The sequence below is a fragment of the Euwallacea similis genome, chromosome 7, assembly GCF_039881205.1.
Source record: "Euwallacea similis isolate ESF13 chromosome 7, ESF131.1, whole genome shotgun sequence".
In the NCBI taxonomy this organism is placed as follows: Eukaryota; Metazoa; Arthropoda; class Insecta; order Coleoptera; family Curculionidae; genus Euwallacea; species Euwallacea similis.
The window spans coordinates 4,402,912-4,417,399 of NC_089615.1; the positions used below are offsets into that span (position 1 = coordinate 4,402,912).

The 14,488-nt window shown below is 33.2% G+C and overlaps 2 protein-coding genes across 5 annotated transcripts in view; one reads left to right on the forward strand and one right to left on the reverse strand.

The window, feature by feature from the left end:
• Positions 1 to 14,042, reverse strand: part of LOC136409784 (neurotrimin-like) — a 168,608-nt gene extending 154,566 nt beyond the window's left edge. Inside the window, exons 1-2 of one of the 3 annotated variants that reach the window (XM_066391567.1) lie at positions 13,819 to 14,042; positions 13,694 to 13,764 (exon numbers count right to left, since the gene is read on the reverse strand). In XM_066391567.1, the coding sequence (XP_066247664.1) occupies positions 13,694 to 13,748 (55 nt within the window). In that variant the 5' untranslated portion in view covers positions 13,749 to 13,764; positions 13,819 to 14,042. Of the gene's footprint in view, positions 1 to 13,693 lie in introns of all 3 variants that reach the window. The other 2 variants (XM_066391566.1, XM_066391568.1) reach the window with 2 other exon arrangements.
• LOC136409917 (protein rolling stone-like) lies at positions 609 to 3,412 on the forward strand. Of its 2 annotated transcripts, none has more exons than XM_066391772.1 (6): positions 609 to 810; positions 1,523 to 1,790; positions 1,857 to 2,027; positions 2,260 to 2,605; positions 2,659 to 2,836; positions 2,890 to 3,412. In XM_066391772.1, the coding sequence occupies exons 3-6, from the start codon at positions 1,959 to 1,961 to the stop codon at positions 3,080 to 3,082; spliced, it is 786 nt and encodes a 261-aa protein (XP_066247869.1). In that variant the 5' UTR covers positions 609 to 810; positions 1,523 to 1,790; positions 1,857 to 1,958; the 3' UTR covers positions 3,083 to 3,412. The 2 variants fall into 2 exon arrangements, with proteins under 2 accessions (XP_066247869.1, XP_066247868.1); XM_066391771.1 differs by having other exon boundaries at positions 1,938 to 2,027.
• Positions 14,043 to 14,488: the final 446 nt, after the last annotated feature.

The window sequence follows — 14,488 nt, forward strand, 5'->3', positions numbered from 1 at the left end:
ATATAAAATTTCCTGTTGGTCAAGTGTGATCTAATTAATTGAGATATCTTCCCTATGAAGCTTGATTTATGGACTTGCGATAAATGTGGAGGTTTATGATTTTTTTCTGGTGCGATGTACCACTCCTTTGCTGACAAAATGCTGCTATAAAACGCCCGCTCCACGGGTCTGTTTTTCCTCCTTATCAACATTACAACCCTCGAATAACCTCATTAAAGATGGATAAAAACAAAATTGCTTGTTATAAGTAGTTGTATTCTTGTAAGCATGCGAAAATTCACTGTTTAAACATACGAACTAATTTAAAACATAAAACATGGGCGGCGTGAGATTGAAGACATTCATGTAATGATGTATTTCCCGTGGAGCAGTAACGCTTTTATGATCATTTGTTTACTTAATTGATATATACTCTGAGGATTTTATTTATTTACATATTTTACTCTAAAATTGTTGTCAATGTTGGTATCTTAAAGAAGGCATCAATTTAAAAAAAAATGCTTATACCCATTGTTTATCTTTCGTACGATACTGTACATCTCAGCCCACGACAAAGTGATACAACCATGTACTTCAAGTCAGGCTGTGGGATCCAACGAACGCTTCATCAAACGACGGCTATGATTCTCCACAGTAGAATTAGATAATAAAGTTGGCAGATTGTGTGACATTGTGATAGACTGGATATGGATAAAACGACAACAAACTCCTTGCACCGTTACGTATTTTCACGCTTTCCTTCACACAATTCCAGGAAATGATGTTTTCACAAGGATAAATGCAGTAGAATATAAAATTTCTGGATGGCTTGTAAGAAAAAAACTTTTATTTGCTTTAAAACGATTTTCCTCACCAATGTTTTGCAATATTTATTGTTTTCCTTGAATACAATTTCCTTCTATTTGATAGTGGATTTTTGTAAATTGCAAAATGTTCACTTAAGATAAATTGAAGCATGATGCGACATCATTGTCGTTCACAGCCTTTCGTAAGTAGCGTTTATATGATATATCATATAAACTCCATTCTAGTGTCCATAAGTCCTCTTGAACTTCATGTATATCTAAAAAAAAATGTTTTTAGGCTGTAAATTTTCCGGGAAAGGGAAAACAATATGAAAACTACTATTTGCTTGGTGTAGGGCTAGCACAAATTACGCTTAAAATCATATGGGATTTTTTAAATTTGGGGTTTTAGTTTATGTTTACGCCAGACACTTGATGCTAACACAAAATAAATTTTGGACAACAAATTGCAATATAAAACCGTCAAATGTAATACTAAAAAAACACATTAATTTTTTTCTCTTTTCCAAAAAGGCAGTTTTTCAATTTTTAAAAGGTTCATATTTTGTAGCCACAATAACGACTTGTTACTCCACAAAACACTTTTTAATATCTGGAAAGCAATTTTTCCGACTTAAGCTTTATAAGCATTTTCCTACCGGGAACGATCAAGCACACGAATCTATGCAAAAAACATGTATTATATTTTTTTACAAGTGGAATTATTTTTGCCGTAGGGTCCGCCTTTATTGCCAGATTCTTGCTATATCTCTATTCCCCATAGTCAAAACCGATTATCGTTAGATAAGACATTCGGTAAGTATGTTTGGACTATGTTTCCAAATTCATCGATAAGGAAATCATATCAGTATTACATTTTAACCACATGAGTAACAGTACAGAACAATGATTATATGAAAATCATTAAAATCGTCATTACTTAGTAAGTAGTGTAACTTGAACTTACAAGGCAGGAGGAGCTAAATGACTTTTTTGATATATACTGTGAGTAGCATTTTGCTTATGTAGAAGATTTGCATGATTTGTTTATTTATAAAGGTGTTTTCATAGCTAATATTGATCTTTTTGTGGCTACAAGAAATATGGTTGAGTACATGTACATAATTCATTGTCTTTTACTTAATTAAATAGATAAACGAAAAAATAGTAAACATGGAATGGAGAGACCACTTGAATATTAAACTAACATGTAGCAATCCGGAAATCTTTATAACTTCACAGGTAAGTTTGTCCGTGTCCAATCTAATTCATCATTATGAAACATCATAACCACTATTTCCATCAGAGTGATTCCAAGTATTAATGGATATGATTGAGTACTTGCGTGAAAACATGATTAAATGCTTGCGAGTCGTCCTAATCACAAATACTAAAGCATCACGAAAAGTATTTCACTACCTCATTAAAATTGTTACAAGATTAATCATCATCACAAATCATTAAACATTTTCAGTGGCAACTAAACCAGGACCGTCCAAGCAAAATCTATCTGCTCTTAAGAATCATCATCTTCATCTCCTTTGCCACCATAACCACCTTCTCCTACATACTGATTGCAGATGACGGGAAACGAACATGGCTCATCTACATGACCAATTGGGGGCTGACTATTTGCACTTTGCAATCCCTAATTGCTCTTATTATGATATTGTTTACTGTAATATCAATACAGATATCGGATAAACCGTACGCATCTGTCGCCGTTCTGAAGCTCTATTGGCTCTACTGGATGTTCAATATTGTGGCTACCACCATGGCATTTATCATTACTTTGATTTACTGGAGTTTAATTTATCAAAGTAAATTAGCCAAAGTAAACTTTTGGTTTTGGAGTAAAATGATTTTTTTTTAGCTGGAGTATGGTCAACAATGAACTTCATGGTTCATGGAATGAACTCAATTCTTATGTTCTCTGACCTGTGTATTGTGGCACACCCAATTCGGATATTGCATTTTATATATCCTGTTGCGTTTGCTATTATTTATTTAACTTTCACTGGGATCTATTATGCGTGTGGTGGACTTGCCAGGCATAACACACAATCAAAAATGATATATTTTTGTTTAATCATATTTGTTACAGCGATGGTAGTCCATACATCTACCCCATATTGAAATGGGACGACATAGGTTTTACTTACAAATATGTACTCCTGGTTCTGGCTTTGGTCGTCATAATTCACATTATGACGTGGGTGGTGCAAATGATAAGAAAAAAAGTTGCGAAGCTAAGGTACAACAGCTATATGAGGAATACCACATTCATCTATTACTAAAGGAAGGAAGTTGCTTGATATCGCTGAGTGAAGGCAACTGTGATTTAAATTATGTTAAGTGTGTTGAAATTGCTAGTGAAGGGAGAAAAATCTCAACTAATAATTTATTGCAAGATAATATTATTTTTTTAAATAAAGGAACACCTGACTCAATGTCTCCCTGGCTGAAATGAGAAAATGCTTATTGAACTTTGAAAATTAAGAAAATAGGTCAAAATGTTTTCATCAATCAAAATAACAACATATCTCAGAAATTAAAAGAGATACTGCATCGGACCTCAAAGTTTGAGAAGTGAAAAAAGTGTAGTCATTTTCTGCTTTAAAATGATTTTCATTATCTTGTTAATCTAAAAATCGATGTTCTACAATACTTAAGATGATTTGGTTGCGCACTGATTTCAAACAAAATTATCGAGAGAATTGATAGAGGTTTCAGCAGTTTATTTTCATTAAAATAGCTCAAAAGAGGGTACGAAAAGCCCATTTCGAAAGATGATATATGAAAAAGATTGCAGAAATATATTTAAAAAAATTAAAACTTTTTGGAGTTTTCCGTAGCAACATTTACTTCAAAGTCCTTTCGGAAACTCATCAAAAACTTTTGTGGAGCTTTCAGACTTAAGAACTAAAATTTTCAAAACAATTTAATGACGTTTTGTATAATCGTTTCTGTTTGTAAAATTTGCTATCATTATACATACCTCAAAATCAAATTTACTGCAGTTTTCAGGATAATTTTTTCCATTTAAAACTTACATATCTTTTCCTAACGTTTGAGTTAGGCTTTTAAGATAATTTTGTAGCCTTATACCCAAGATTTGTCTATTGCATTAGAATCCTTTAGAAGACTCGTTAAACTTTGGGATTTTTCGCGGAGGTTTCACACTTAATACAAAAAGTTTCAGACTAGTTGAATTAAATTTGTATAATACTTCCATTTCAAGAAAAATAATTCCATCGTTATCCTCGAAAGAAGATTGAAAAACTGCAATTTTCAAGATGATTTAACTATATATTTATTTTCAATGCTTTTCAAGATTTTTCATTTTTCCCGACTATTTATGTCATCACATTTCAATATTTCGAGAAGTAATTATGTTGTTTTTTTTACCGACTTTAAGGACTTCTCCAGAGAATTATTTGGTTTCCTACGTGCCCGTAGTTTATTTTTTTACACGCCCACAGATTATTTTTCATACGCCCATGGTTTATTTCTATCTACCCACAGTTCATTTGCCAGATGTCTCAAGTTTATTTTTCTTTGTACGAAACAAGAAAGGCACAGAAGCACGTGGAGCTATTGTCAATATAAAAGCTAGATTGTTTATCATCGCTGTTTGTTTCCATTTCATCAGTATGGTATTGTCACTATCATTCTACTTATTTAATATGTCCCAGCGAATGTTTTCATCTACAAGATATAAATCGTCTTCATCCCCTAGGGTACGTTTTACATTCCTGAGAGTCGGAAGTTTGAGGATTTTGTCAAGATCATTCCAGAACAGAGCTTGTGATATGTCCCATTGATAGAATGACGACCATCTGTAACCCACTTTTCGAACTGTGGTTCTCTGAAGAAAGTGAAAAAAACTGACACCAGAAGATATCGAATGCACCCTTGATATCGGATGACATTTCTAACAGAACTATGTCACATTGATTATTAGTCAATGTTCCCTCGATATCAATAAAAAACCATTTCTGCTAGGGTGGCCTAAAAAGTTTCTGACCTAACAAAGATACAAGACAGTCTTTCTTCAAATTTATTTTTTACATAGTCTCTTTATAAGTCCAGATACTTCCCCAACAATGCTCTCATTTCTTTAACTCATCCAAATAGTACTCGGCATCTTTCTCTGCAAAATGATTATTTATGAAGGTAATAGTCTCCTTTTTGACAAAAATATCTGTCCTCTGAGCGTAACTTTTAGCTTAGGAAACAAAAAAGTCGCTTGGGGCTAGATCTGGCAAGTGAGGAAGGTAGTCAAACTCGAATTTTCTGTAAAAAACGATATATGTAGATTCCAAATGATCGTGATCACATACATACAGTAGCATGAAAAGAGCCTTTTTTATAGCATCATTTCACCGTTAATCTCTGATAATCTGAGAATGGTTCAGAGAATTTTAAACAAAAAAGTCAAAATTTTTAAGATGACTTCACAGAACTGTTTTAGGATTTAAGCAGATTTCAATCGCAATAATTATTTCAGAATTATTTGGGAAATCATTGAGAGAAAATTCAAAACCAACTCGAGAAACTTTGTAGCTTCAAATCTCTTGCAAAAACTCTCTCCCAAAAACTTGCAAAATTTTGACGTCTTTTTCGAATGCGTATAGAACAAACTCCAAAATAGACAATTTTTAAGGAAACATCTCAGACGCACGAGAGGATGCTCACTTATTCCCTATAGAAAATTTAAATGTTCATCACCTGACAAATTAAATTCGGTCACGTGGGGGTGATAAATCCTAATTTTCCCGGTTCTTGCTCAATATTTAAATAAAGTCACGCAAATAAGTGCTGACCTACATTCGATATTAAATTTTAATATAAAACGAACTCGCATAGACTTTCAGAATTTCAATGCTAGAGTTCTCTAGTTTCTCTCCATCGATCTCATCCTGATTATTGATTCCTCTTACGTAACCTTTCCTACAGACGTGATTGAAAGAATATAATGTTTAGGAAAGGTTTGTTTAGTCGCGATCCAGTTCTTCTTAATATTCCCACATTAACTTAATTCTGTGCCAATTTGCATTTTAATCAAGAACTGGCTTTTCAATGAAATAAGGGAGCAGGGAACAAATTTTAAGCCCCGCGTTGACGCCAATTTCTTCACGCTCTTCTGAATGGTCCGTATTACCATAAACTCCCCTCCTGAAATTAACGCGAAACGGATAATTAAATGTTATTCTGACTTTCGAGTTTCCATTCTGTACTGTCAATTATTTGCGACACGTTGACTATCCAGCAGAATAATGATTATGCAATGGAATAATGGTTTTCCCGGACATATGATTGATTTCGTTTTTTTTTTAGCAGAAATTTTTTGGTGGGTTTTGATTTACATAAATTAAAAACAAACGGTTGTCATTAACATAATCGATAAAGGAAAGTGCTGTCCGATTAAATCACGTAAAATATTTGCGTCACATTGTTGTAAAATCAATGTATCATTTGATTTTAACGTTGTATAATATGAGGTATTTTCAGGAAATTGCTCCAGGGATTTCCGAGATATTAACGTTCAAAATTTGAAAAGTGATAGAGAGTAGGTAATGTCTCTTTCATGGAAATGCATTGGCATGCATTAACAAATTTGGCGGTATGAGATACATGCAAATTGTCTATTTGTAGCCGCGGATGCAAAACTGTGATACGATTTTTTGTCTGAAAGGTGTTTTATATCACTGATTATATCAATTAATAAGTGTTGACAGGCTCTTCATAGTTGCGGTTTCAAAATTGTGATTTTATCTGGAACAACATCTCTCCGTTTCCCAGTCGTCCTTACAAAAACTGTTCAGTTTGATGATGTCATCTATCAGCTGAAGATTTTCCCCCTGGAACGCCTTTCTCTGCTAGTCTTGTCGCAAATCGCCTCACAATAATTAACCCCCCTGAGGAAAGCTATGCAGGATCAAAGAAAAAATAAATCACGTATCCCCTCATACCCGTTTCTTCGTGCTATAAGATACTGATTTAAGCTTTTTTTTACACATGAATTATTAAATTGTAGAATTAACAACCCTTAAACTCTCACGAAGAGGTGTTAACAATAAACGTCTGGCTTAGGTGTTTATTGAATGGCATCCACGAATCTATCCAGACATAATGAACGGATTGTTCTTTTTATTTAGCAAAACAAAAATTCAGTAAATATAACCCTTAGCCAAACAGAAAAGCAAAACAAAATTATAGTCATGCGATTCTCGCATTAAGCTTGATTTGGTCCTCTAAACCGGGAAATAAAAGGCACGCTAAAACTTTATTGCGGTACATTAAACTTATTTGAATTTAATAAATAAAATAATTATGTCATTGGGTTTTCATTATTTTACTAAGTTAGTGGAAAAATATAATAAAACATTTATGAAACACAAATTTAATGGGGTCATTTTGTACATCACAGGCTATTTATAAAGGACTTTCAATTAACTGAAATCGATCAACTGGAAAATACCCCATCTCACGACACTAATTGGTGCTAGGCAACCACCAGAAAATTTTAGTAGATGGCACTACTGTTCAAACAATGCTCTCCATACCAAAAATATAAGTTATTTACATTGGTTGGGTCCGAACAGCTTTCCTCACAAAGTTAAATATATCAGTGAAAAGGAAATAGAAAATTTAAAAAAATAGAAGATGAAGGGGTTGAGAATTTGCCATTGAACAAAAATAGGATAATTGGAGCTTTTCCTGGAATGGCTTTACTAAATATTTATGACAATTTCAGTAAATGACTAAAGATAGAGGGTAATTTCTAAGTCGTTGTGCTCTTATTATAGATTTCCCTGAAACCGATCTGGATGACTCACGTTCAATTTCTGACCTAGAAAGTTTTCACAAAGGTTTTTGTATAATTTATCCAATTGACTGCCATTTTCTCGTCTCATCCAATCACACCGAACCGATTTCAAAACTTGGAAAAAAAAGCTCAAATATATCGACCATACATCCTTCTACATATTAATCACCCAAGTCAGAGTCAATTAAGACCACAATACCCTTTCAAGTTACCCTCGTGTTTTTGAATGATCCCTCATAAATACTTGTCCTGGTCCAGATACAGTTAAAATTGACATTAGGAAAGTCCCCTGTAACTCTATTATGTAGCCATGATATATTTAGTTATGCCTGTATGGAGTTCCTATTAGGGGTAATAACATCGTATGCAAACATATACAGAGGGAAAAGCTAACATGCAAATTAAGACATTAACGCATGCAACTGGCTGCTAATTTGAATTACAAGATGAATGGACGTTGACAATAGAATTAGGATTATTCTTGATTAGAGTGCTGTTTGGGTATCAATGTTCGAGTTACGGTGAGGCTAAATTACACAGTATGTATGTTTTAATTGATATAATAACAGTTTTTAAATTCTGAATGAACTGATCGTTTATACTAGGAAGTGAAGATTGAGAAAATAACGAGTGATCATTAAAAAAAAATTCTTAGCCGTGAATCGTGAACGTAGGGCGTTAGTAAGCCCTTGGCTACTGACCAGCAAATATCTGACTAAGAAAAGGTAACACATGAATTTACCCAAAACATGCCTGGAATATTTTAACGCTTACTTGAGGTTTTCTTAATGATCAGCCTATAAATTAATTAAATTTTATTGTTTGGGAATTTTCCTCAGAATGGTTTCGTTTCAAATACGTGCAGAATATGAGATTCAGAAACTAAAGTCGAAAGGTAATGAAGTTGGCCATGAGGGTCAAAGATGTGCGAGGTATTTTGCAACCTCCATCTAAGGATTCCTGGCGGTTCTCGATCACGAGACAATGCTTCTTTGAAGAGAAATATCGAAATTTGCTTAAGGCAAAAGATCGATAATTTAAATTAGAAATTGATGAAAATGAAATCGAAACATAAATAAATTATCCCTATGGGCTAAATAAATCGAAACTATTTTACCATTTCCATCTGGGGATTTCTAGCTGTCTCCAACCACGAAAAAATACTTTTCCTCTTTTTTAAATAGAAGAAATAGTAGGTGAAAAAATTGAATAAAATGAAAACTTAAGTTGGACCAATAATTCTTCATTTGCCCGTCACTATCTACAGAATTACTTTCTCTGGACATAATTTTCGGGTATCATTTAACGTATTCCCGTGAATTTGTATGAATAAAAATATTTTTACCCGCTTTAAAGCGGTGATCAATTCAACCCCGATTACTATAAAGGCGACTTGTTAGTAATTTATTCATCGTTAAATTAGTCCCCTAAGCTTGCCTTCTATCACGTCTTGGAAAATTTAAATTTCGTTTTATCATTGTTTTCATATTGAATAGACCAAATAAAAACCTCAATATGGAGGTTTTTATTTGGTTTACTCAACACAAACAAAAATTTAGCATATTAATCATATTTTTGTGTATATTCGTTTAAAAAAGTGCTATCTGTGTGCAAAAAGGGAAATTGCATAAAAAACTGTAGCTACGTTATTGATATTAAATTAAATTTTTTGGTCAATTTTATAGAAAATGGATTACTTTTATTGTCGAAAATGAGTGAAAAGTAGATGAATTTGTGATAGCAATAAGTTTTCTGATAGTAAACTGGAAGCGACTTTACTCCTTATAAGAAAGAACTAAAGTGGGCCATTTATTCCCAAGAAAATAAAAGACTAAATTTATATATTCTATTTTCGCCAATATTTGAGCGAAAATAATTATAAAATTTACCATCCTTATTGAGCGTCACGTATACTAGTCATTTTAGGTATAAACTCTAATCCAATTAACAATACGTAATTTGCAATTGGCTCAAAAATTTATCTATGAATAAATAATAAGCAATATTAAGTCGACAAATTATAATTATATTTGAGGATGAAAAGCATGTATTTCTACTTACTATGAGAACTCGGGCGACACTAATTTAAACTGAAGTAGCTTATATTTCCACTATATTCCATCAGAAATTTCTCCACACCAATTTCCAATATAGATGAAATTCTTTTGACACTTCTTCCATTTTATCTCAAACATATCGGAAATACATTTCAACGTCAGATTTTATCACTGCTAACTAATGCCATTAAAAATGCGATTTTACATTACCAGAATGATATAAGAAATTACTAGGAGAGAAAATTTTATTCTACAAAATATACAGGTTGTTTTGAAAGGTTTGACATTTATCTTTACAGGCTGAACACATTTTAATAAAAGTAAATTGTGGCATACTAAAAGTGAATAACAACAAGGTAGCTCTGGTTATTTATTTATTTTTCGCGTGTTTTTATTTATTTAGATGGATTGAGTTTAATAGCCCGCACGCTCTCCCGATCAAGATCCTTATGATTTTTTGGGGCGTTTAGATTTATTTTCTTACTCACAAGAAGTTAATAAAACGGAACAATTATGAAAGTCACTGTGATTGTCTGGATCTAGAATGTACTAACGATAACTTTGAGTAATGTCTGCATCTATGTTAAAAATTTTATATGCATTAAATGACTAAAAAGAGGAAATTTATTTAACTTAATGATAACTTGACACATAAGCAAATAAACCGATTTTTTGCAGGAAAAATTTCAATATCTGCAACAAGTAAAAACATGACTGATCTTTCCAGATTTCTAAAGTTCTGCACCAACATTAAAACAAAATTACTTTGATAAACATAAATTTGCTTTCATTTTCCCCATCTTTTTAATCTAACTAAATCAAAATAATTGCCATCAACAAACCTACAAATAACAATTCTAAAACCAAAATTCCGTCCTTTCACTACATAAACCAACATTATTATTCCTCTTAATGGCACAAGGCAATTTATTCTTCATGGCTGACCCGGGAAACCGGTTAATAGGACTTCGTAGTCATTGACGTTATTGTAAATGAAAACATTGCTCTGTTAATAGAGGGATTCTGGAATATGGAATATAATGTGATCGCGTTAACGAGTTTTCAAACAACATTAATAGACTCTATTCACAACAGTTTGTCCTCAAAACTTTGCCGTATTCGCTACTAATGAATTTTGGCCCTGAATTGTCGAAGCATGGCATAAATGATATGTCGATAGTGTGAAAGCGATATTACTTTTTTACAGATCTAAAGGCATATATCAGTTTACAAAAGAAGGGAATAAGTTACTTCAAGAAGCCCTAATGTGGTAATATGGATTGTCGACCCCTAACGGTACCTGCCAGGGAAAACTGAATTAAAGTCATGCAATGGTCGCATTACGCTGGATTTTGCAGTAACGGGCAAATAAAAGCAAGCACGCTCAAAGTTTTATTGCTTGCCCATGTCCTAAGTTGTTTTTCCACGTAAAATATTGCTAAGACTTTTACTTTATTACGTTTTCGGCAAAAAAGCCGATTTACACCCTGACATCTAAGAGAATAGTGGAACTTTGCTCATCTAATACATTTAATTTTTTAAACTTTTTTAATATATATCTATATGTAAATTAATAAAATAACCCATCAATGCGTTGGTATAAATAGTTGAAAAGTAAGGAAATTATAAAAGTTTAAAGCTTGTTTTATAGTGACCTCTTTCACAAGACAATTTAAAGACTTCTGCAACTATGCTATCATTTACTCCGAAGGCTGCCTTTTATTTATTTATTTGTACTTTTCTTGAAATATTCATCAATAAAACATCAGGTTGAAAAGTTCAGGAATAATAAAAGTTCTCTAATGGCTGAATTGTGAAAATTCTACAACGTTAAATTACATGGAAGTTCATTCTACGAGTCAAACAATATTTGACTTTAACAAGCTTTGAGGTACAGTGACATGTTCAAAGGATAACTTTTTAATATGTAATAACTCAGAATCTGTTTTCCGGGAACGCCAGATGACGTAATAGGGTGGCCAAATTGAAGATTTATTAGGTCTTTTCCAGGCCATTTATTTTCCAGAAATGCCATATAGGAAAATTAGGAAATGAGCATATTTTTGTGAAGGAATTTTGCAATTTGAAAGAAAAGTAGAATAGGGAAAAAATCGTCTTTTGGCTGGGCAGTTACGTTTTCGGTCGTGAGCCAACATATCATACCTTTTCCTAATGGAAAGAAGATAGACACTAATGACATTGCGGAGTAAAGAAAATGCGAGCAATTTTAAGCCACATTATATACACACTTCAACTTTTAACTTTTTGAAAAGGAGAAACTCACCAGCTCAAATAAACATCAAGATTCCGATAAGAATAATATACGATTTAAAGTCGAGGATTTCACCCAAGTTTTGGAAAACATGAAAGCGGAGAATTGGGTTTCCATAAAACTGAAGAAACGCTGTTGATGAAACGTGTGAAATTCGTAAGTAGAATTAGATAAATCAGGGTTGGCCCTCGAAGGGCGCGACAAAAGTCAGAGTAATCAGGGGATAAATCTCAATTTGTCAGCTTATATTGTAGGAAATTTCTCGAAAATCTTAATAAGAAAATTCAATACTGAGTTTAATTGGATCGGAATATTTGACTAATTATATATAAAACCAAAGATATGTGTAAAGATATGTACGTGGCATTAAATAAATCAGGGTGGTAACATGAGAAGCTATAAAAGGAAAAAAATCAAAAGATAAATGACTAATTTGTCATTTTACTATTTTTATATCTCCGATTGGAAAGGAAGAACTCGACTGATTAAAGAATAGTCTGCAAAATCCAACTTTTATAAGTGAAATTTGAATAATCTTTGGGTATGTGAAATTCCGTGACGATTACAAAAATATCTCAACGATTTTTGTATTTAATTTTTAGGCAATAATGGCAACCTTTCCAATTCGACAAAAACATGGTCATTAATTAAAGGGTATTGCTTATCATTCGACTTAGTATCGAATGATTTCATAAATATTTAAATCATCACCTCAGTTATAAAGAAATCTTCGCGGTAAATAATGACAAAATCACAGGTTTCTTTAATTAGTTTTTGTAATTAGCTCAACAAAACTTTAATCAGGCGTTATCATAATTTGATTTAAAGAATATCAATTTATTGCACCTCAAAATCTTATATAAATCGCAATTTTCAGTCAATAATGAACACTAGAAAAGGCATGAAATTGTAAATTTTCTCTCATTCTTCGGAAACATCGGAGAAAAATTAAAAAAGGGGGCCATCAGAAAAAAATTAAAGCATTTCTTGTGGGATTGGTATAATTTAGATACTTTTTTAACATAATTACGAACTTTTGGAACACAAGAATGTTGAAATTTCCGGGCGAAAAGCTCGCGACATTCTTTCGAAAATGCCGGAAAACCGGTTTAAGGTTCTTTTTAAACTTCATCTTTGCTGGTAATAATATACAATTTTATTCTTAAGACAAAATTGTTTGCGATTTAACATAATTCAAAACCCAATTACTCATCCATTTCGGTATTACTTAAAATATAAATTTAAAAGCCTGTATCGTTAAAAATTACGGATGCAATATTATAAATTGTCGCAAATGATAGTAACTTTACTATCTGCATACTGACTTAACGAATAAAATTTTTAATAATGCTGTTTTCAATTCAAGAACTAAAAGTCCTCACATTAAGGACTTCCCCATGCCAAAACAGGTAAAACTGCGTTTTGTTAGATAAATTTGAATCAAAGTTTCAAAGCTCGAGTTCTAAACCGTCGAAGTAGGAATTGATGTACGTAAATTAATGAAGGTTAGTCGACCTATGTTAAGGAAATTAGAAATCAATTTTTCACCACATAATTCAAACTGAAATTCCCTCTTTTTGATATTTGGTTCCTAACATTTGAAGTTTTGAAACTCGCATGTATCTGGACCTTCATATCGAGAAGAGCAAGTATTTTCTTTCCAAACTTATTATTTTTGCCTGTTCCTAGACTCCAAAAGAAGGCTTAACATTAAAAATTCATGCCGTGAATTGATCGACCTGCCTACCTGAATTTAATGCAGAAATCGCCAGACACACCAGCAGCGAAATCCTAAAGGCCATGTTCGGCTTGGGGCCACTAAAAAGACACAAATCTATATGTCACAACCACTAACCGAACAGCATGGCTCACTAAAAATCACAGGTCACATTGCACACCAATCATATCTCAGCAAAACAAAAATAAAAATTCCTGCTGAAAGGTTTTTAGTCTGGATTATTTACTCATAGTACTGTATTCGACTAATCTGAGTCATCGATTTGAGTCAGCGAGTTAGTAAGCGATCAGATGGCGAATACGCGAGACATCCTTCAACCCTGAAAGCGTTTTAATCCTGAGCTGAAAGCCTGCAAACTGAGTGGCACGCCACCATGGAACGGCGTCTGCAGGACGAAACAGGTCCAGACAGGCGCACACCTTGGAATCCATATACACATATAGGCCCTTGCTGGAAAACACGGGGCTGGAAAGCCGCGGAAATCATTTTCAGTTTTAGTTTTTACCTAGTTTTCCAATGCGCGACCTGGAGAAGTTTAATCAACACTCATTGGAGGGATGGCCTTTGAGTTGGAGGATGTGTAAATATGACCTTCGACTGCCTGGCGTCTTCAGCTTATGATTTTCCGGCTTTGAGGGACATGAAAGAAGGGACGTTATTGCCTTCCTACGCTCCTCTTTACGTTAAGTTTATCAGGGAGGTGAGAAAGGTCGCGCATTTTGGCTGTCACATTTAATGAGTTTTGACGTCAATGTTGTGATACAGTAAGGCTTAGTGTGTGGATAACGGGGATGCCTTAAAAAT